The sequence below is a fragment of the Talpa occidentalis genome, unplaced genomic scaffold (assembly GCF_014898055.3).
Source record: "Talpa occidentalis isolate TD23 unplaced genomic scaffold, MPIMG_talOcc4v2.1 talOcc4.6, whole genome shotgun sequence".
Classification (NCBI taxonomy): Eukaryota; Metazoa; Chordata; class Mammalia; order Eulipotyphla; family Talpidae; genus Talpa; species Talpa occidentalis.
Window position 1 is genome coordinate 62044746 of NW_023604972.1, and position 22565 is coordinate 62067310.

The window sequence follows — 22565 nt, forward strand, 5'->3', positions numbered from 1 at the left end:
TAACAAAAACAAAGAGAAACCCCACCAACTGGGAGAACATTTTTGCACCCAACACTAATGATAAAGGACTGATCACAAAAATCTGCAAAGAGCTGATGAGACTCAGCAACAACAAAGAAAATAATCCAGTCAAAAAATGGGCACAAGAGCTAAAAGAAACTTCTCTGAAGAGGAAATGCAAATGGCCAACAGGCATATGAAAAAAAGTTCAACATCACTTGCCATCAGGGAAATGCAAATCAAAACTACCATGAGATACCATCTTACACCAGTGAGAATGGCACATATTAAAAAAACTAGCAACAACAAATGCTGGCGAGGGTGTGGAGAAAAAGGAACTCTTCTGCACTGTTGGTGGGAGTGCAAACTGGTCCAACCACTGTGGAGAGCTGTGTGGAGATTTCTGGACCTACTAAACATAGAGCTTCCATATGATCCAGCAATTCCACTCCTAGGTATTTACCCAAAGGACACAGAAACATCAATTCCAAAGAACACCTGCACCCCTATGTTTATAGCAGCACTGTTTACAATAGCTAAGCTTTGGAAACAACCCAAATGCCCAAAAATAGATGACTGGATCAAGAAGATGTGGTACATATATACCATGGAATATTACTCAGCATTCAAAAAAGATAAACACATGCAATTTGCAGCAACATGGATGGCGCTGGAAGGGATCATGCTCAGCGAAATAAGCCAAAAAGAAAAAGAAAAATACCGGATGGTCTCACTCATAGCAGGAATCTAGAAAACTTAAATAAGGGACCAGGAAAATGAATAACTATAAGAAAGTGAAAATCAAAATCAACAAAAAACTATGAACCAGAGACAATTTTAGGGGGGCGGGGGCGGGAGGGGAGGGATTGGGGTCAGAATGGGGGGGCTGCAATTGTATGGGGAATATAACAATAAAATTTATAAAAAAAAAAAAAAAAACAAAACAACTGCTGTTTTGTTTTAAATTGAATTGATGGGAAGAATTTGTTGTCCGTGATAAATAATCAAACAAATTCTTCAAGATTTGTGGTAGAATATCATGATGGATACTGAGGTATGTACGAGATCCCCTTTGTGGACTGATCCCATCTGTTGGGAGTGGTGGTGGGGAAGACTCAGTTTCAATCTCCTGAAATTGCCCTATTAAAGGAGAACTGACTTGACCCAGGTCACCATGTCACCAACCCAGGTCACCCAGGTCACCAGCATAAAGGAGCAGTCCACATCCCCCAGATCAGAATGCTCTGAAAGGCAGTATGGGTCTTTGGCTCCCTATTGAATCACCCTTTGTCATATCTGTACTGTGACTCAGTTTCTGCCTTTGCCCAATGCTACCACCTTTATACTTCTGTAGACACTGCTCTTAAATTACTCTTTTAGTGCAGGTCTATATATGTCAGTGTTGATTTCATGGAATATTCACTTAGGAAAAGAAAATCTCTATTTTTTAATAACTTTTTTTGTAAAAAGAAAAATCTCTTCAGACATGCTTGGAAAGAAAAGATTAATGTAGAACACTATAATAAACGTCCCCAGGAATTCTTTATAATGACTTTAATTTGACATAAATTAATTAAACATCTATGATATTCTAGGCATTGTACTAAGCACTAAAGATTCAAAGTTAAGTAAAACAGAAGGTTTTTAACTGTTTAGTGCAAGATTTTGGTTTTTAAAAAATTATGTTTATTGAGCTAACATTGGCTTATAGCACTGTGTTTAAAAGTACAGTTTCACACCTCTACAATTCTTGATCTCAAGTGCTCACTGGTGTGAAACACAGATACTACAATAGGTGAATATAATTTAAACAATTACTACAATAGGTGAATATAATTAAAATATAATTTAAATTCTTAACAGCCTATTAAGAATATGGACAGACTGCTCTGAAAAGAATGAGGATCCCTCAACTCATGATGCAGAACAATTTCATAAGGGATTTTGAACACAGTCTTCCAAAGGGTTCAGGCCTTTTGAATCATTCTCTCCTCTATCACATCCCACATCCATTCTCTCAACAATAGCAATTCATCTGCCTTTAAATGTATCTGGAATCCAGTTCTCTCCACTTCCACTGCTTTCAGTCTATGCTAACCTAAATGGTTGTTACAGCAGCAGACTCCAAACTAGTCCTCCTGTCCCTTCCCTTCCCCCTGACCATCTATTATCAACACAGCATCTAGGTGATTCTGCTAAAAAGGAAGTCAGATAATGAATTCCACTGTTGAAAACATTCCAAAGTCCCCACCTATCACACATGGAGCAATTGAAATAGAGCAATTATTTATCAATTCAAAAGCAAGCATTTATTTATGAAGATGCTGATAAGACAGACATGCAAAGGCAAAGACAGATAAAAACTAGCTGGATAGAGAGGCTTTATTTAAATTAAGATTTAATAAGTATTTCTGATAATAAAGTTGAGGCAATATGTGATGCTTAAGGAGCCCATGCCCATAATCCTGAAGGCTTCTCCGAGGTATTAGAGTGCTCTCGGGGACTCTCATGCTGAGAAGCGGCGAGTCTCCTGCCTGCAGATGGATGGATTCCAGGAAATCTCCAGACTGGTGCAGCCCACTCTGCATGCCAGTGTGCTGAACATTGCCAAGAGGTTTGTTACCTTCTCCCTTTTGCTGCCAAATAAATTATATGCTTATGTTGTTAGGATGTGGACTCTGCCACCCTCAATATATTTATATTGTGATTATATGCATTTGACTAGAGTTGTAAGTAGAAGTGAACTGGGGTAATCTATTAATTTTAGGAAGACTGCATTTGTGGTAACAAAGAGGAAGGGTTAGAATAAGGACAAGACTTGAGCCATAGACATAAACTAAAAAGTACTTGCTATGAGTGGGATCTATTCTAGGAGAAGGGAAGAAAGAGGTAAGTATAGAATTATAATAGGCATCAGAGTCAGGGCTTTTGGGACTTAGTGATATATTGAAGGCAAGTGGTATTGACATTTGCCACAAAATGTGAATTAGTGAAATGTGGATATGCAAAGGGCTTCAGATAAGAAATGGATTACATGGATTTCAGTGGTCTCACATTTGAGAAAAATTCTCAGAATGGAGACTTAAGCTAGATTATAACAGCAGTCAACTCTCCAAGATGCAAGTAGTGCGAAAAGGGGTATACAGGAACAGCTTCAGGCTGCATCTTACTGCCTGTGGGTTAACTGGCATATGCATCAGTATATTAATGAATCGAAGAAGTTTTGTAATGAAGAATCCTCGTTAGCTTTATCCAGAAAAGTATTTACCATATTGATTATGGCAACTTTTTTTTTTTTTTGTGAGTCACCATTCAGCTTCTCTCTGAATATGAATACTCTAGAAATTAACACAACTTAGAAAATGTTGGTGCATTTTTGATGCACTAGAGTGGTTCCAATTTTTATTTCTAGTAGCAAAATTAGTCACCATTGTCTTAACAAATTGGTAGAATAAACTCATTAAAGGAATATAGCTGGTTTTCCTATAGCCTAGTTACTACCACTTTTTTTTTTCCAATTCAGAAACTTTTGAAAATAGCACTAAATCTTTCACACCTTAAAGGAAAACTGCACAGTCCCTTAAAATAAATACATTGATGTTCTGGTGAATGACTTAAGGGCAAAGGGTATCTCCAATGGAGAAATCCTGAAGCAGGTGTTGACTAGTTTCTTTGAACTGTAACACTAGCAGTTCAGAAATCCCTATATCGCTTTAACTTCCCACATCCAGATGTACTGTGGTGACTCACATGCGATGCGCACGTAGGCCTTCCGACTCTTTGTGGTGCCTGCGGAGCTCCAGGCCACACACTGGCACCAATAATCTTCAGGTCCAAAAAGTTCTTCGACTTGCTGGCGTGAAATCTCAATGCTTACTTCCCGGACAATGAGACCTGCCAAGAGAAGGGAGGGTGTAGGTTAGAAGACATAGAAATGACACATAAAGTGCCATGCCATGCTTCCCACACAGTCACTATTCTTTCTGCTTGCTTGTTTGTTTTTAAGATTTTATTTATTTTTGCATAGAAGAACTGGGGTGTAGGCCAGAGGTGTGGGGAGTGAGAGGACTTACCAGAGACAGAGCGGGGAGCAGAACAAGTGGATTCACTGAAATACAATGCTGAAGGGAACAACAGGTGAGAGAGGAGAGGTCTGCTGTGCCATGTGGGTTGCTCCCTGGTTGGGGATCGAACTCAGGCCATCACAGTGGGCCGACACAGTGACAATTCTTAATGCTATTGTTCAGCATAACAAATATCTTTCATGTTTCTGATTTACCTTTGGCTTGATTCACACCTTTTACATTCACTTATTTGCTATTTCAAATCTGTTGAAGCATGTGAGGGCCATTTGGCTGTGACATCTGTCACCCCATTGGTCGCTAGGGTTGACTCAGCTGACCTGGCTGGGTAGGCTGGTGTCCCCCTCCTCCCTCACCACACCATGTGCGTCCCTCCTGAAGTTGAATGCTGGATCTAAGAGGATGGCGTTCCCCAGATATGGACTGGACAGTTCTTCTATCAAGGGTATAAGCTGGACTCCCGGCTAGAACCTCAGAACAAGCTCTCAAATATCCTGGATTTATCAGAAGATTAAAATGGATAATATTTATCCCTTCACAATAAAGCCTTTCCCCATAAAGTCTGACTAGTATTCACCCTTCACCAAATTATCTCCTACTGCATACTCAAGTATGAACTTTATTTTCACATCTTCTAAGAATTCCACCTCAATTATACAAGTTTGTGATTATACAATTATACAGCTGTGTGCTGTACATAGCTTTATAATGACTAAATTTTCCTAATTCTTCACATGAAATGAGGCAGACGTAAAACAACAATCATACATATATATCTGTTATATATATATTAATAATAGATGTTTTATTATATCAGTCAGTGCTGTTCACACCTATACAGAGTTCACAATATGCTGTACATAGATTTATAATAACGGAATCTTCTTAACTCTTAACCTAAAATAAGAGATAATGACCTAAGACAGTAATCATAAGCATATTATGCACATGTATACTATACACACAGTATATATAAACTATATATACATATGTATAGATATATGTAAATTATATAATGCACATAGTTTATATATAAGGCTATAATCTGAAAAGCCCAAAACTATTTTATTTTTGGTTATTTGAACTTAGGTTACAATGAATAAATCAATGTACAATTCTGATACTTTAACTTAGCTATGTTTTAGTTGTTATAATAATTTTTTTTCAAGGAATTATTGGCCTTAGTTAAGAAACATGTTAATCTTCCCAAAGAATATGTGACTTTGGTTTCATGCATAATAACGTGAAAACAAAATGTTTCCTCTACAATTCAATGTAACCAGAATTCTATTAAAGATAAAATGAACTCCAGCTTAAAAATATCAATCCAATAATTGGAATTTTTAAGTTACCTTAAATAAAAAAAATGTTGAACTAAGATTTTGGGGTTATTATTTTAGATGTATTTATCTTGAAGTATGAAAGCTTATTTCAAGATCTAGTCTGCATTGCGCCTTTTTGTTCAGAGGAAGAAGATCATCCGAATAAGATAGTAAGCCATCTATGTACTACACTGAAGATTGAATGTATACACTTACAGAAAGGAATTTACATTGAAAAAACTAACTAGACACCCTTAGAACTAGAAAAATTTGTTCTGGATCTGGTGTTCTGGGTCATGTGTGAATAGAGTAAGGAAGATTAAATATTTTCTTTGTACTGGGCAAATATTTATTTTATATCAATTATGTAAAAGATATTACACTAGATACTTCTGAAACTCTGGTAAGTCAGTCATTGCCCACTATAAACTTATATTAATGTGAGGAGAGCATATATGAACTACACACTATACAATGCATTATTTAATTACAACTGTGCTCAATGCTGCAAAGGAGATGTATAGGGGCAATGAGACTCAATAACAAGGTAACCCAATTAGCATGAATAATCCAATATGAGTTAGCTTGAATAAATATAGGTAGAGGGGCAGGACATATAGGAAGAAGCTGAAAAGAAAATGAAGGCATTGAGAACCCAAAAAAGCACTGAACCCAGGACACAGTGAAGAAGAGCATGAGCTGAAGCTAGAAACAAGAAAGTGAGCAGTTTACAGGGTCTTGTAGAGCAATGGTTCTCAAAGTGTGGTCTCTAGCACACCTCCATGATCATGACCTTGGTGGAAATTGGAATGATTGGGCCCTACTCCATACTTGTTGAATAAGAAATTTTAGTACAGTTAAGAAAACATTCTCGACAGCAAACATCCTAACTTATAAACACAGTGTTACTTTCCTTCTTTACTGATTCCTACTTAGAGTTATCATTTTCCTATCTGATTTTAACTATTTTCATTTTTCTAATGTCTAAAATCCATACAAAGATAGAGCAATGTCCCTCCCCTCCTCCACTTTTCTTTTTATTCACTTTCTGCTATTTAATGCTTTTGACTGTTTTACTTGATTATACCTCTCTTTTCATGCAGAAATTCAGATACTGGAAACAAAATTCTTCCTTTAAAAGTAGTTGCAATAAATTTACAGTCACCAAAGTGTTGACAAACTTGTAATGTGTATTCCCTTATAATTATAATGGCAATTTTTAAAGTGCAGAGTAGCCACAAATGGGCTCAGGATATTAAAACCATATTCGAATAAATATTTTGTGTCCCAAGATGATAATTTCAAGTTTCACTCCCCCTTTTACTTGAAGCAATTATTGGCAAGCTAATTTAACACTAGGGGATCTTCACTAAGGATACTGCATCTTTTAGTCAAACTAGGCTCATGCATATTTCTACTCCCACAACTCTGAAGTCTTTTAAGACACCACAGACCCACCCTGCTTTTGCAGGAATTATACATAATGTCAAGGTCATGAACCCCTGTGGGCACTTGAGTCTTGCACATACTCATTTTGTCTTCAGTTTCACAGACACTCCCCTTTAGAAGAAGGAAGACTGAGACTTGAGATATCCAGACATTTATCACTTAGAATTCTCAGGAATAAACTACATTATTCATACTGAACTAATTTGTTACATACTATCTCTTCATTACCATAGGAAAGTTCATTACCTATGACATTTTATTCATTAAAATGTTGACTAGTTGTTAGGGTAAAAGTAGGTAATATCTTTTCACTTTGAAAGTAAAATTTCAAATTGGTTTGAAGCCTGGAGATGGGAAAAGCAAGCTGCTTTGAAATTGGAAATGCCATCAGCATAACTTCCAAGGTGGGCCTGCTTTGAAGAGCACTTGGGAACTTGAAATTGTTGCCAGGTTATTTAAGGATGAGGGAAAAGCTATGGTCTATAAGATTTACTCAAATACGATTGAATGTGCATTTTCCATAATTTCTGATAACATCAAAGATTTCCCATCACTATTAGAGGCATCTCTAATAGAAGCATCTCAAAGATAGATGCTGTTTGATGTTTGCAATGCTTTGCTTTTATAATAGTATGATTCATTGTGGCTTGGGAGCCAAAGTGCAGCAAGGTAATTAACATGTTATACCAAGAAGTCTTATAATAAGTATGAATATGCACCTATTAACAGGGAGTTTCAAATAATTTTAGAAATTCAGATAAAACTACAGCCCTCTAATTGGATCTTTGTGAATTTACCCATAAATACGGCAATAAAATCTGGCAAATGACATTTATTAGCTAGTCATAATTTTAATTTTATAATAATGGCCAGGCACACAAATGTTGTTTTATTAAGAAATTGATTTATTATGGAATTAAAATGATCATAAATGCAAAATGCTATTGTATAATTACCTAAAACTCTATCCATATTCTAAAAGAAATGTATTCTGTACTTCTGACAACAGATATTACTCATGTCAAAAATTAAGTTCTAAAAATATAAAGGTCAATCTAACATCACATCCAGGATTAAGTTATTCATTTGTCATATAAAAGGTATCTTATTTATTGGGTGGTAATCAAAAGCCAAACCTTATCTTGGAAGGTTGTTTTTTAGTGTGCTCCTCAAATCTGTACCTCCTTGTAACCATGTATGTTTCACTAATGTTAGACATAGCTATTATATATGTTTGATCTATAGTTCTCATTCCTCTGAATTACTCTATCTTTCATATGGCAAAGGGAATCTTTGAGACCTCATGTTGCGCAGACCTGGAAAATATATTTGCTTCAGCTCTCTCCTTTTTGGGAAGAGAGTTGCAGAGACCGTGATCCCAAATCTCATTATAGTACATTTATGGTTAGGGCTTGGGTTAGTGGGAAACATACAAAACTGCAGGTAGGAATTTTCTGGAATATATTACAATGTTTTATTGAATTAATGTAGTCTCCTTTTCATGTTTTCTCCCAGAGCTTAACCCTATTAGTTTTCACTAATATGATCTGAAATATGAAACATATCAGCTCTAGATATCTTACTATAAATTAAATCACTCAAATTACCAATATCTAAAAATATGTCATACCAAAGAAACTGATAATTACTTTGGAAAATTATTAACTCTCACTGAAATAAAACATAAAACAAATTGAAAGGCAGAACAATCAGGATATTTTGTTACTTTACATGAAATCATTTGACAGTCTTTAAACTTTAATAGGAAAAAAAGACACCATATACACAGTTTACTGGCTTCGAGAATTTTTTTTTTTTTTGCAAGGTGTTTCCTCCAGACATACACCACAAAACTGATGCAAAATAAGACCAAAAACCCATGAGAGACCGTTGATCATCAGTGTACACTATAGGTGCATCAGTCCCACTGAAAGGGTTAAGAAAAATCTCTATGTGAACTTTGTTTGAAGGAATAATGGGGCAGTGCCCCTAAAAAATGACACTGCACTAAATAAGGGGGTACAAGAGCAGGCACCTACTACAAAGGGTATAATGCAGAAGAGTTACAGAGGTGAGGGAACAGATATGATAGCACAGGACAAGAGTTACTAGCTTGAGCCTGAGGCTCACCACACAGAACAGCTGTGGTCTGAATAAGGACACAATACCTGGACTTCCTTATAGAAGAGAGTACTAGTGAAGTTCAGACTCAGATATCTAAAACACTTGCCACTGCCCACAAAGAAATGCTTTAAAATAATAATTTTCAAATTTCGGAACCTACTGGGTGTGATCTTTTGATGCCTACTTCCCCAGTCTTTTTTTATACCTATTAACTCTCCCCAGTACTTAGTGCCCTGACTATTCCAAAGAGTATAAAAACAACAGTTGAAACTTATTCTCATTAAAACCAACATAAAATCAAAAAGGAGGAAAAAACGCGGTGCAAATGCCAGAACAAAAGTATCCTGAAATGACCTCCATCTCAGTGGAGTTGGGGAGCATGATTATGATAGAAAGGGAATTCAGAGCAAAAATCTGGCAATATTGATCGAACTTTATAAAAAAAAACACAATGGAGAATTAAAAAAAAGAATAAAGACAATGAAAATATGAGATGGCTACATTCAGAAATAATGGAGTTAAGAAATACTACAGCTGATTTTAGAAATACAATTAATGTCTTTAAAAGGAGACAAAATAAAACATGGAGAGAAATAATGAAATTGAAAACAATACTGACGAACATAAGAAAATAATACAGTTGGAAAAAAGAAGGACTGAAAACAGTGTAAGAGGTCTCTGGGATAATTTAAAGAGAAATAATTGTATTATGGGGATTTCAGAGGGAGAAGAAAAAGAGAAAACAGAAAATCCATGTAAATAAATAATCACTGAAAATCATCTTACTCTGGGAAATGGACAAGAAGTTGGATCCTAGAGGCTCAAAAAGTCCCAAAACAAAGTAATACCTGATAGATATGCAGCAAAATACATATAAGAAAGCTGTTCAAAACCAATGATAAGGAGAGAATACCAATAAATACCAAAAAAAAAAAAAAAAAGTAACCTGTAAAGGAACACTTAAAAACCATCAGCAGATTTTCAACAGAAACGTTACAAGCATGAAGGGATGGGAGATACTCAAATTACTTAAAGAAATCCCAGAATACTCTATCCAGTAAGATTAACAATCAAGATAGAAGGAAGAGTAAGGAGCTTCGCTGAAAATCGAAAGCTGTAAAAAGTTTATCAACACCAAGCTGCCTATAAAACAAATACTAAAGGGATTATTATAAAACAACAGAACAATGAATATTGAGGCAATAGACACCTAAATTATTTAATGTGGAGGGAGATGAGGATGGTGAGGAGAAAGGTAATATTGTAGCCTGTAAGATCCAGGCAAGGACCAGACCTACCAGTCACACAAGTAGTCTATCAAATACTAATTGCAATAGAACCCTCAAACAAAAAATAATTGAAGTAACACAGAAAATGGAAGCTAAACAAAACATAATAAGAAGCCCTGAAAAAAAAAAAAAAAAGACATGGGAAAAAAAAAAAGCAAAGACATAATAAAATGGCAATGATGATATCTCAACAATCACCAAATGTAAATAACATAAACTCAGTCAAAGAATGCAGAGTGGCTGAATGGAGTCCATCCTTTTGCTGCTTACAAGAAACTTATCTTACAACAGAACAAGCACAGATTTGGAATTAAAGGTTGTAAGACAGCTATCCAAGCAAATAGCAACCATCCCCCAAAAAATCAGATACATCAGATAAAACTGACTGTCAGTTAAGAAAGATAAAAAGATAAAGGAGGGCACATATTATGACTAAGGATCTACTACAGCAAGGCAAAATGAAATTTATTAAAATTTACTAAATGATGGTGCGGCAAGACATATAAGACAATCAATAACACAATTTAAGATATTGATAATACAATAATACTAAGGAGTCTTAATATCCCATTTACAACAACCGATTAATGAGGCTAAGTATAAATGGAGAAACACCGGCTCTAAATAAAGAGCTATACCAAATGAGTATAGAACACTTCACCCAAAAACTATTGCATTCACATTTTTTCACATGCTTATGGAACACCTTTAAGAACATGGTCAGTTGTCAATAAAACCAGAAAGATTGAAATAACACATAGTATTTTCTCTGACTATAATGCTACAAAATTAGAAATCAAATATAAGAAACAGAAAAAAATATGATTACATAGAGATGAAACATGGTGGACAGCAACTGGATATATGAGATAATTGAAACAATAATTAAAAAAATATACTGAGCTGACCAAAAATGATGACACCAGTTACCATAATTTATGGGTATAGCAAGTGTTTTTAAGGGGACAATATTTGCAAATACAAGATGACAGTAAAAAAGAAGAAAAAAATATCAAAAACAAGTATCACACCAAACACAACCTGAAAAAGAAGAAAAAATAAAACCCAAAGTTAGTAGGATGGAATAGTAAAAAATGTGAAAATATAGATCAAAAAGACTGCAAAAAAAAATCATTGAAACCAAGAGGTGGTTCTTTGAAAAGCTATACAAAATAGACAAGACCCTAACTATGGTAACTAAAAAGAGTTGACCCAATACCATTTGTTCAAGAGACATTCCTTTCTCTAATGTGTGTTTTTGGCTCCTTTGTCTTAAATTAACTGTTCATACTAATGTGGTTTTAACTTTGGACTCTCAGTGCTATCTGATGAATTATGTACTTCTGTTCCAATACCACACTGTTTTGATACTATTGCTCTGTCATATTTGAAGTCTGGGAATGTGATACCTTTGTTCGTTTTTGTCAGAATTTCTTTGGCTAAAGGAAAGAAAATATACATCCATTTACAGAGTAGTAGATTAAGAAGAGGTGGTATGCATACACAATGGAATATTACTCAGCTATAAAAATGATGAGCTTTTGTCATTTGCAACAACATGGGTGTAACTGGAAGTAATTATGCTGAACAAAATATCAGAAATAGAAATACAAATACTGGATGATTTCACTCTTATGTGGATTTTTTTTTAAGATGTATTTATTTATACAAGAACTGGGGTACAGGTCAGAAGCATGGGAGGGTGAGAGAATTAACTGGCAGACAGACTGAAGACACTGATGAGGCGAGCAGCAGGTGAGACAGGAGAGGTCTGCCACGACATGTGTGTTTCTACCTGGCCGGCCGGGAATCGAACCTGCGCTGCAGAGGTTGCGGACAGCTTCACAGTGCAGAGCTCAACCGCTTGTGCCACCAGGGAGGCCCGCTTATGTGGATTATATACTTATAAGAAAAAATGATAGGGAGGGAGTGAGTGTTCAGTAGGAACAAAGGGGTAGAGAGGATCTTTGGTTAATGTAAAAGAATATGAATGAGTGTGGTGGCAGCGCAACTTACATCTGAGGATTTATGAACCTAGTCTCCTAAATCAGATGCAATGTTTTATATAAACCAATGTCCCCTAAATAAAGAAAAAAATGATTTTATTGATCTATTTCCAATGAAAATATTTTATTTTTTCTAGCTGGGAAAATTACCAAAGCTCTATAACATTTCTAGAGTTGTTCTGAAACTAAAAATAAGATATTTTTAAATGTATTATGTATATTATTTCTAGATACTAAAAAATTAACATTTTATTTTCCTGTGTTAAGTTCATTAGAATAAAGCAATGATAAAAGTCAGTTGTAGTTTAAACAAAAAGTATAGTCTTTGGATTGGGATCTCATTCTAATTCTACTTCTTCCAGTGACTTTCTATTGTAATTTTGGGGAAATCCCTTTACCTCAATAAAAATATCATTTTCTTCAACAGGAAAATGGAGTTAAAATTCACAACTCAATGAGTTGTTTTAAGAAGTAAATGAGGTGGAACATGTAAAACACTTAGCTGAGCAAACCCTTAATATGAGCTAACTAATATGATTTCGTTAACTACAATCATTCATGCTATACTGGGCACTAAATAATGCCCCAAATTTCAGAGGCTTTACCACATGTCTATTTTCCTTTATAAAATTCTCTAGGAAATTGTCCTACAGGAGCTTTCTTAGAGATCCAGGATGCATCAACCCTGAATCTACCTCCTTTCAAACATGGCTACCAGGGTCTCCAGTCAAAGAAAGGGTGCACAGTGACCAGTCATTTGCTCTTAAATACCCTGACTTGGTGTAGTGGCAGGATAGGCACAAAGCAGGTTATCTATGATCCCTCAGATGGGGTAAAGGAGGAGTTCTGGAGCTATGGATGGCTTTCTCAGGCTTTTATTGAGCTGTACATGTAGTGTGGCAAACAGGTACACAACAGGCAGGGGTGGGGGGTGGGCAGGAGGCCAGCAGGCCTCCAAGGCCCCAGAAAGTCTTCACTCTGGGCTTCTCTGGCTTCTTTCGCCCCTTCTCTCTCCTGCTTCTGCTTCTCTTGGTGACTGTCTCTCAATATTCCTCCCATGACCCACAGAAGTAAATAAGATAGTTTGTAACAGCTACAGGTGCCCCATCAGGCAGGGCAATCCTAATAGTGGGAGGGCAGAAAAGCCTGAAAAACCATTTACCCTACACTTGGCCATGGTAAATATGTTTTATATAGCCTGTGGACTAAAATTTATCACTTGATGGCTCTGAACAACAAGAAAGCCAGGTCTTATGGTATGTATTCCCCTGTGCTCAGGAAGGAGAAAATAATTGGATATGAGAATTAGTCATCCTTCTATAGTATAATTTTATAATAGGAAGCTACTTTAAAAACTAAGGAGTTGATTTTTTAGACATCACAATGGCATTGACATACTTAATAGTTATGACATTTGAGGGTTTTCTGTGTGTGTGTATGGTATGAAAGCCCTTACTGACTAGGGAAAGCTAACTGTAGAAAAAGTAAAAAAAAATTATCAGAAAAGGAAGAACACCAGATTTATGGTCTTTTATTTTGGCTCCTATCATGAGTAACTTTTGATGGAACTTTAAATTTCTCATTTTCTTGAACTTTCAATTAACGAAATAGTCTGTTACAGGAAGGAAAGACATTTAAGAAAAATTATTTTAACAGACAGTTTGGTAAGGACTGCTAGTGCTTTACATATTAAAAAGAACCCAACTTGGCTACTTTTTCTAGCTTTCTTTGTTTCAGGTGTAGCCATAAAATCAATTCTAGTTACTAGAACGTGAGCACAAGAGACATATACCTTTTTTTTTTGGGGGGGGGGTCAAACTGTTAAAGGAACTGGCAGTTTCCTCTTTGCTGTTCTTCCCTTTCTGGTGGCTGGGCACAGAAGAATTTGAGATCTGAGAGTATGGTAGAGCCACAAAATTGAAGGAGTCTGGGTCCAAAGTGAACAGAGCTGCTTCACAACCAATGGCCCCTAGTGGGACTTATGTGTAAATAGCTGTATTATTCTATCATGTTAGAATCATTCTATCTTGAGCTGGTGAGTCTAATTTTTCACAAATGATCCAAGGATATATAAAATACTTATAAATTCTAAATATTTTGGCTTCCTCTTTTTTTTTTAAGATTTATTTATTTATACAAGCACTGGGTACAGTCAGAAGTGCGGGAGGGTGAGAGAATTCACCAGAGTCAGAGCAGGGAGAAGAACAGGCAGACTGTCGAAGTACACTGCTGAGGGTAGCAGCGGGCATGGCAAGAGAGGTCTGCGTGCCATGTGGGACCCTCACCAGAGGCCAGGGATCGAACTGGCGCTGCAGAGGCTGCGGGCAGCTTTGCAGCCCAGCGCTCAACCACTGCGCCACCAGGGAGGCCCTTTTTTTTTTTTTTAACAGTGATTCAGTGCTTAGATCCAAATTATTAGAAAAAAAGTTAATTTGGTGACATCTCATTAGATGCCCAGAGAAAAACTTAATTTAATTCAGATTTTTCAAATGTTAGACTATGATCATAACATTATGGTCAAAATGTTATAAAATAGAGGAATTTGCTTATTACACAATGGAATATTATTTTCAAAACACTACACTTGTGATATTTTTTAAAATACAATTTCCAAAGTAAATGTTGAAAAATTCATGTGAAATATTAATGATTAATAAAAACTGATAAAACTACCATTGTTTCTTTCCTTACTATCTTATTTTGATTTTTCCACTGAGAAAGAAAAACAAACTTTAAACAATAGAGGAATGATACTTTATTCTGAATATTTTGTGTAACTTATAATGTCTTCACGCCCTTTCTACACCTAGCATCACAGAAGAAGGAAGGGAAATGATTGTTTCTGACCACAATCTCCAATTCCCTGAGATATTTATGTAACTGTATAACGCTGCCAACTGAACAAACAGCTTCAATCATTTGTCTGTTCATATCTCCAGGCAAAGTTTTGTTTTCCTTCTTTTGTTTTACAAATGAATCCCCTTCAAAAGATATATACCCTAGTGGATAAACAATCTCCATGGGAAAACAGGAATGCAAGCCTTTTAATATGTGCAATACAGTGTGGTGAGGTGTGGAATTACAGTAAATAATATCTTGTCATGATACCAACACTAATAAAGATGATGACATTTTCATGATTAGCCATAATTTTAGTAAAGGGAAATTAATGGACAGCACTATGCAATCTGAAGGATACATACAATATTCTGACAAACAAAACTAGGCTTCAGCATAAAATGCACATGTTATTCAGGAAGTGTACATATGTACCTAACATCATTATGTATATTGATATGTATACCATTCATCTAGTATCTTCTTTTTAACCTATAAGTTGGACTGCATTGACTTCATATCCTATTATAAGCTCATTTAGTTACATTTCTGTCAGATCTCAATTGTATATGCAGTATTGAATAAATCAGTGGTTCATAAAAGTCCTTGGAAATGTTTCTTTCTTAATAAAGAGCTGCTACATCTAATCATTTTTGTTACCAGAATCCTAAAGAAAGGTAGCCTGACCTATTATACATAGCATTGAAAAAGAGAAATAATTATTCAGCAATTATGTAAAATGAACCTGCTTTATTATTCTTAGATGAATAGACTATAGAGAAAAAATGTTATTAAAATCATTCAAAAATTCTATATCAAAAGAAATACCAAATGAGGATGTGGACTAGTCAACCTTTTTTGTCAGAAATCCTTTTTTTTTTTTTGTCATAATTACACTCTTTTGTAGTGCAGGCCAAAGCACCAGGCAAGCAGGATTCAAGTCCTCAGGATTCCCATTCTCCTGGACTCGCCCTCTCAGGTGGAACCACTCCAACTAATGCTTTTGCTTTAAATTTGGGGCAAAAATGACCTGTTTAGGGGATAAAAGAGGTGGAAATACAGATCAGGTATAGGTCAAAATATGTTTACCTTGGAAAATACAAGCAAGGGTTTTAGGTAATAAATCACAGAGATTTATCCATTGAAAAAAGAATACAATTGCTTTTTTCTCAGTAATTTTCATTGTCTACTTTAGAGTCTACCCAACCTCTCTCCATAATCCAGTGTGTATTTGTTTCCTATACCTGCACTTAAATAATACAGAATTATGTCCCTTGCACATATTTACTATCAACCCATCTCTTCTCAAAGCTTTTTGTTACTTATCATTTTGCAGGTTTGTTGTAAAGAATCTTATCATGTGGGTGTATCCCTGAACAATACTTTGAAGTTCCATCTCTATTAACAGTGAAGAGGGATCTGAGGTCCTAAGAAGAGAAACAGTGACATTGCATATCTACACTCTCCTATGTTTCTGACTGCGAAATAAATCTGACTGTTTAAAAAAACAAAAACAAATACAAAAACAAAAAACAACACCAGGACACATATGCTAAAGTTAAAGAAAAGAGGCAAAAATAAAACTCAGAAGGTAAAATAAACCACATAAAATCTTGCGAAAGTTTCATGTTTTACATAAAGCTGCAGTTGGGACTTCACAAAAGAAATCTCTGCACTTTTTATTTCTGGTTCAGAGGATTTACATGCTCTTTCTAATGATCTGGGCCTTCAGCACTGGGTAATGTCTCCCAGTCCCCAGCTTAGCACTCATGCAAAATTGAAGCACTTTTGAGGCAGTTTAATAGCTGCAGATGAATCTCAATGTGCAGGAAAAGGCATAATGGCTGTTTAGCACTTGCTAGGAGAAGCTAAGGAAATCAGGGGGAAAATATCTATTGAATGTTAGCCATCTGGGAAGCCAACTGAGAGCAACTGCATTAACAACATGTTTACATTTCCATTGTGTTGCTAGGTCAAGCAAAAGTGTGTGTGTGTGTGTGTGTGTGTGTGAGAGAGAGAGAGAGAGAGCGAGAGGGGGAGAGAGAGAGAGAGAGAGAGAGAGAGAGAGAGAGAAAGAGAAAAGAGAGAGAGTTATAGTGTAAAGTACTTTATTGCCATTGTATTGGGTATTTTTATTTGGTTCTGTCAACTATGTGAAGAAAGAATTTTCATGAGAAACATAGCTTTGAGATTTTTTTTTTCAGTTTTCCATGAGACAGGAATGACTGTCTGAAAGCAGAGGTTGGCAAGGATGTCATGGGCATGAGGAAAATGAGCACTATGCAGGAGCCTGACTGCACACTTCTTTTCCTGTATCTGGCCCAAAGTACAAAACAACAGATTGGGGGAGGCCTCAGAAAACTGGTTAAAAACACAAGGGAATTTTTCATTGTGTAATCAATCTATAGTTAGCTTAGAAATATTGACCAAATGAAGCAAAAGATTTCGGCCCCCACCACCATCGCTCACTGCCTCCACCATCATGGCCCTTTTGTTTTTCATTGTGTTTGACTATTTTTAGAGAAGTTTTAGGTCTCCAGCAAAGTTGAGAGGATGGTACTGGGATTTCCTGTATGTCTTTTGCCCCTGTGCATATATATCCTTCCCTATTATCAATATACTTCACCAGAGTGGTACATTTATTTTCATGATTAATGAGTCTACATTTACACATCATTATTGCCCATAGCCCATAATTTACATTCATGTTCACTTTTGGTGTAGTACATTCTATGGATTTGAACAAATGTAATGACACATATCAACCATAGCAGTATCATATGGAGTAGTTTCACTGCCATATAAATTCTCTGTGGTCCATCTACTCATTTATCACTCCCCCTAACTCTGACAATTATTGTTCTTTTTCTTATAGCCTCTATGATTTTTGCCTTTTCCAGAATGTTCTACATTTGGAATTAGATCGGATGTAAGCTTTTCAGTTTGGCTGTCCTCACTTATTTACATGCCTTTAAATTTCCTCCATGGCTTTTCATTACTTGAAAGATCATTTCTTTTCATTGCTGTGTAATATTCCATTGTCTGGATGTACTACAGCTTAATTTTCTACTCACCTACTAAGGGATATCTTTCTTATTCCTATGTTTTAACAATCATGAACAAAGCTACTATAAATATTCATGGTATTATACAGACATAAATTTTCAATTCCTTTGGGTAAATATCAAGGAGCACAATGGCTGAATCATATGTCAAAAATATGTTTGATTTTGTAAAAATCCAGCAAACCATATTCTAAGCTGCATTCATGCCGAAAAAGGTTGAGAACTTCTGATGTTCTACATCCTTGCCAGTATATACTGTGGTCAGTGGTGGTATCTTGTTGTTGTTTTAATTTGCAACCCCCTGATAACCTATATTCTAGAAAATCTTTTCATATACATTTTTGCTGGCTGTACATCTTTCTGGTGAATTGTCTGTTAAAGTTCACTACTCTTTGAAATGTCATATTAAGTGATTTTTTCTTGACAGATGTTTGGTGACTGTAGTAGGCTGAATGGTGGCCCCCATAAATATATGGACAAAACTGAATTTCCTTAACAGGTGTATGCTACTTTATTTGGCAAAAAGGTCTTTGTAGATGCATGTAAATGAAGGTCTTGAGATCCTGAATTACCCAGGCAAACCTTAACTCCAGTGTCAAGTATCCTTATTAAGGACACACAGAGAAGACTGACACAAAAATGGTGATATGAAAACAAAGGAAAAGGTAGGAGCAAATGTGACCAGAAGTTCAAGAATTTAGGGGCAGCCACCACAAGCTAGAAGACACAAGGAATAGATAAATCTTCCTCTAGTGCCCCAGAGGGAATGAAAACTATGTTAGAATTTAGTCTTCTGTCTCCAAAACTGTCAGAGAATAAACTTCTTAAGGTTTTTTAAAAGATTTATTTATTTATTTATGCATGCAAGAACTGGGGTACAGGCCAGAAGTGTGGGGGGTGAGAGGATTCACCAGAAATAGAGTGGGGAACAGAACAGGCAGATCGATGGAAATACACTGCTGAGGGGAGCAGCAGGCAAGTCAGGAGAGGTCTGCTGCGTCATTTGGGTTGCTCCCGGGGCCGAGATCGAACTTGTGCTGCAGTGGCTGCGGACAGCCTCATAGGCTACGTCTTAACCCCTTGTGCCACCAGGGAGGCCCTAAATTTCTTATGTTTTAAGCCAAGAAGTTCATGATGAATTATTTCACCATTCCCTAGGAAACTAATACAGTAACTAAAGTTACTGTTGATTCCTTAGTTCCACATTTAAAGACTCAAGTATCTGACAGAGTAAAAAAGGTAAGGAAAAGCTGTCTTCCATGTGGTGCTTTTCTGGTTTCACAAATGGGTGTGGGGAGGCAATCTTTCAGTCATTGACATCATTTCATAAAGAGGATATCACTGTCCAGGATCATTAAGACTGCAGCTTGAAAAAGTGGCTGTCATTCATTCCCTGCCAGTCCTGGAATTGCCTCCTACCAAACATTTTCTGGGTATTTTCAGCTAAATTTTAATTTACTCAAGCCCTGATCCCACCGCCCCCCTGCTTTCTCTCAGGAGGTTGCTGTCCCTTAGTCTTCTAAGAAGTTTAATAGGCAGAGACAAGTGAAAGAGTATGGCAGAAGGCAAGTTCTCTCTACCACGCAAATCTATACCAAGGAACTCTCAAGGGGACTCATGGATTTATCCTCATAATGAAAGGAGGACTGAATAAAGTTAAATTTTTTCCCTCTCTTTTTTCTCCTTTCTTTGGCCTCCTTTAGTTGTGAGCTCTTTAAGCACTTAGGTCTTATTTGCGTCTACTCAGAGCACCAAGTAAAACACATGGGTAGCTTCAAACAAAGCAAAGAAAGATACAAAGACAATGGTATGCCCTGTTCCCAATGAAATTATTTTCTTTCTTTTTTTATTTTTGCATAGAAGAACTGGGGTGTAGGCCAGTGGTACAGGGAGGGTGTCAGAGGACCCACTAGATACGGAATAGGGAGCAGAACAGGCAAACTGACTGAAATATACTGCTGAGGGGAGTAACGGTTGAGACAGGAGAGATCTGCTGCACCATATGTGCATAAGTTCCCTGGCTGGGATAGAACTCATGCATTAGGGGTGATAGCTCTGAGACTTAACCCCTATGCCACCAAGGAGGCCCAGAAATCATTTTCTCTTAAGGTGGAGCCAGGGCATAGGTGTTTTCAAAAATGCCCCCCACTTGATTGCAGTCAGGTTTGACAGCCAATGTCTCAATAGTTCATTATTGGTTTAGCCTTCATATTCTTAGAGATTTTATCTAAAAAAGATTTTTAGAATCAGGACAGACCTTTCATGAAATTAAGAATAAGTCTAAAACTTCCTTAATCTGAATTGATTTCATTGTTAGATTTTATAATTTCTACATGTTGTGCTTTTGTGTCAGACCCTGATATTTTGCTAACTAGAGCATGTATGTTATGTACAATGGTTTTGTATCTTCAAATAATGCTCTACAGAGGAACCTACATATATCCCTTCAAAGATCTGTGAGATCTCAAGCTGAAGGGTGACCTTGGATTGATCACATGTAGAGGAAACCAAAGGATTAAGAGCAAGGAAAGCCCTCTTGCATTGTATTATTTTAGCATTTTATTATTCATAGATTGTGGAATTTTTAAAGTAAAAAGTGCCTTTCAAAATCTCAGAAAAGGAGAGCGAAAATAGCAGCAGAATTTTGAATAAACTATTGAAAGAATATAGTATATTAAGATTTTAGTGCTACAAAGCCTCAAACAGAACTGATTACATTTAGTGATGACACACCATAAAAATGCAACCTGGACTACTGTCTCATAATTAATAACTGGGATTATTTGTATTTAACACAATAGGTACACACACACACACACACACACACACACACACGGACATTTAAATTTTGAAAGCAAACCCTTTCTTTTAAGAAACTAACCCTCTCTTTTAAACTGAAGTTGTTTCTTAGATTTCCTCAAACAAGATGTTAATCCATTTCATATTATAATTTAAAACTCTGTTAAATGTGTTCCTGCCTATGAAAGTAAAGAATAAGTGGCTCTCCTTATATATTTCAGCCAAAGGTTAGATTAAAAATACACTGTGGCTCTTAACACTTGTGCTATTCTCACTTTGAAGTGGGCATAATAAATCTCTAAGCTACAGCATATGCATGGTTGTTGGCTACATGGTAAAATTGCCATGGCAACACAATCACTGATTTTGCTCATGAAATGCCCTCTTTGGGCAGCAGGTAATATAAAGGAAGAACGGGTCTTGAACTCTTGCTTCTTAATGTTGGCTCTCAGTGGGTCTGGTGGTGGGTAGCATTTGATTTTCTATTCTAAATTTGGGAAAACATACCCAGGAAAACACACACACATACGTATGAACTTACATATTTATATGCATATTCTCGATTATGTGGGAAGAAAAAGGAATAATGCACTACAAGTAACCTTGTCCTAAGTGTTAATTGGCAGAGGAGAACTGCTTTGTCTTCATTACATTAAAAATTCTGTCTTTATATAATTTTTTTTAAAAATCTGTTTACTTCTAATGAAATATAGTTAGCTGAGATTTCATTAGAAGGCATAATATTTCCTTGGCTCTGCTAGGTTGTATCTGTTCAGCAAGTGCATGCATTAGATCAGCACCTCAGAAGCAGACACAGGCTCCTGTCTGGAGTGCAGCAGATCAAGGATAGGGAGCTGCCATTTGCTGGTGGCCCCCAGCCACCCTCAGGAAGTTTCCTCAATTCCTGGTTCAGCCACCAGCACCAAAGCAGCAGACACAAGCCACAATTCAGGCCTTGTATGGAGCCATAATTTATAGGCAGACTCCACTCTCTCTCCAACAAGAACCCCCAACCTGGGGTAGCCACCAGCATTTCAGGAGCAGATGCGGGCCACAGCTGAGACTGTGCAGGTACCCACCATTTGTTAGCAGCCCCAGGCACCTTCAGGAAGTTCCCTTGAACCGTGGCTCAGCCACCAGCATCTCAGGAGTGGATGTAGGCCCCAGTCTGGGCCTCCAGTAGAACATCTCTTCATAGGTAGACCCTGGCCACTCTTCTCTAAGAACCCAACCCTGGACTAAGCCTAGACTAAGTGAATGAGGAGAGGACTGAAGACCCAATCCAGGAAATATAGGCATCCAATCTTTGCCAGTGGCCCACAGTCATGCTTAAAAACAGCCATTAGCACCTTAAAAATCAGACACAGTCTCCATTGTGGGCAATGCAGAGACCTACCTTTCACCAGCAACCCTTAGTAAGCAGGAAACCACACCAACGTCCAGACCACACAGTACCTGAACCAATATTAATGATCCTCAGAAGCCTTAGGGAAGCAATCCCAACCTTGGGATGACACACTTGGACATTGGGAACAAGTGCAATCTCTAGTCTAGGCAACATAGGGGCCTGCCAATAGCAGCAACCCCCACC

At 36.7% G+C, this 22565-nt stretch overlaps 1 protein-coding gene across 1 annotated transcript in view; it reads right to left on the reverse strand.

Moving 5' to 3' along the window:
- The window catches only part of UNC5C (unc-5 netrin receptor C), a 425753-nt gene that overhangs the window by 143927 nt on the left and 259261 nt on the right, over nucleotides 1–22565 (reverse strand). Inside the window, exon 3 of the mRNA XM_054688141.1 lies at nucleotides 3751–3894. Coding sequence (XP_054544116.1) covers nucleotides 3751–3894 — 144 coding nt within the window. The remainder of the gene's footprint in view (nucleotides 1–3750; nucleotides 3895–22565) is intronic.